At 50.1% G+C, this 1702-nt stretch overlaps 1 protein-coding gene across 1 annotated transcript; it reads left to right on the plus strand.

Annotated features, from left to right (window-relative positions):
• Positions 1-458: 458 nt before the first annotated feature.
• Pmar_PMAR014361 (conserved hypothetical protein) lies at positions 459-697 on the plus strand (the record flags this gene model as incomplete). Its single annotated transcript, XM_002787928.1, has 1 exon — positions 459-697. A coding segment is annotated over one exon (239 nt), but the record flags the coding sequence as incomplete, so codon positions are not given.
• Positions 698-1702: the final 1005 nt, after the last annotated feature.

Raw genomic sequence — 1702 nt, forward strand, 5'->3', positions numbered from 1 at the left:
GGAGTTGAGGGAGATGATGTATGTAGCAGAGAAATCATCAGATGATGAGTATTGAAGACAGAGAAAGGTAGTTATGAGTAAACGCATGATTCACAGCTCGGTAATGCCCAAATTGTTTTGCACGGCATCCGAGGTTACTAGCCTTACCCAAGAACTCGGAAGCCTGAGAACCCAAGTTATGACGCACGTTGCACGCGTATACAGGACATGCGTCAACAATCAACACAGCGGATATGCGGAGCCAGTGGATGTCTGAGGGGCGCAAGTACCACTGAGCTGGAGTCTTGGCCAAGAGGGACATGAATGGTTCGAACTATCTTGTTGCAGCTCTATCGGTACGGTCAATGAAAATCTTCCTGACCTTCGCAGTCGTCATCATCTATGCTGCCTTCTGGGAAGGATGCAGCAGCAATGGTATGCCCCGTTCTCGGCTACAGCACTCGAACCTTTAGTTTCAGATACCACCACAGCCGCCCCGGCCACCACACTTGCCCCGTCTACTACAGCTGCCCCGGCTACAACAGCCGCCCCGTCCACTACAGCCGCCCCGGCTACTACAGCGGCCCCGTCTACTACAGCCGCCCCGGCTACTACAGCTGCCCCGTCTACTACAGCCGCCCCGAATACAACAACCGCCCGGTTCACTACATTCGCCCCGGCTAATACTACTACAGCCGCTCCTACTACTCCGAGATAGATCCCTCAGCGATCACTCTTGGTAGCATCTGTTGCGGCCTTATCCTTCTTCGGAACTCTCGTTTTCTGCAAGCGGTGGGTATTCGTACTTTTCAGTCTATTCACCACTGCACTGCAGTCTAGTCTAGTCAGCTGACTATTGAGCACGGGCTTTGCGCACGTGCGTCGTAGAGCGCGGGAAGCTTCACATTATCTTCCAAATATCCCACGGTTCGGAGTTGTGTTTGGTCTCGAGCGTTGAGTAGCATGGGGAACAGACGACGAACACACTTCCACTCTTCATGATAGAAATCGAGTTGGTAAGTCGATCAGTTAATACAACTATAGATCCCACTCGACCATCACAGATGATCTTCTCACCCTCATCTTCGGACGAATTCAGTCACGAATGGATATTCACGCTAGTAACGGGTTGACTTGCCACACTATCGTATTGATGGGATGAGAGAGTGTATAAAACATGAGGTGTAACTAATATGACGAGGGTTTAATAAAACTCCCAGAACCACAAGGTTATCATACTCATTCCAGGGTGGGTGAGGGAGGTGGGATGGAGGAAATGATCCATAGGCAACAGGAATGACAGGAGTCAACTTCTCCAGTGCCGATAGATTGCTTGACTCACACTCGCTCGGTAAAACTCACAATATAAGGTGTCGCGTTGAATGTCATTTCGCGATAAGCTGGTGTGCGGCGAAGATGAGCTCGATGTTAGTGAGGCGACGATATCCTCAGTGATGAAGATGGTTGAGTCAGTCTTCATTCAGAGCCTCGACCTGATACTCTTTCCTTCATTGTGCACCAACCGAGGGGAAACGAGAATGAGACCTCTGTGGAAGCTGACAAGACTACTTCTGACGATCTTGCTTCCATCACGAACATGCGTACTGCTGCTCAATGAGTCCCCGATTATCTGGTGACTCGAGGTATAACGGCAAGAGCTCTGTCAACACGTTCAGCGATTTATGGGTGTGGATATTGTCATTTCGGCATATAAGTGAGTGTC

Source organism: Perkinsus marinus, assembly GCF_000006405.1.
Source record: "Perkinsus marinus ATCC 50983 genomic scaffold scf_1104296929140, whole genome shotgun sequence".
Lineage (NCBI taxonomy): Eukaryota > Perkinsozoa > Perkinsida > Perkinsidae > Perkinsus > Perkinsus marinus.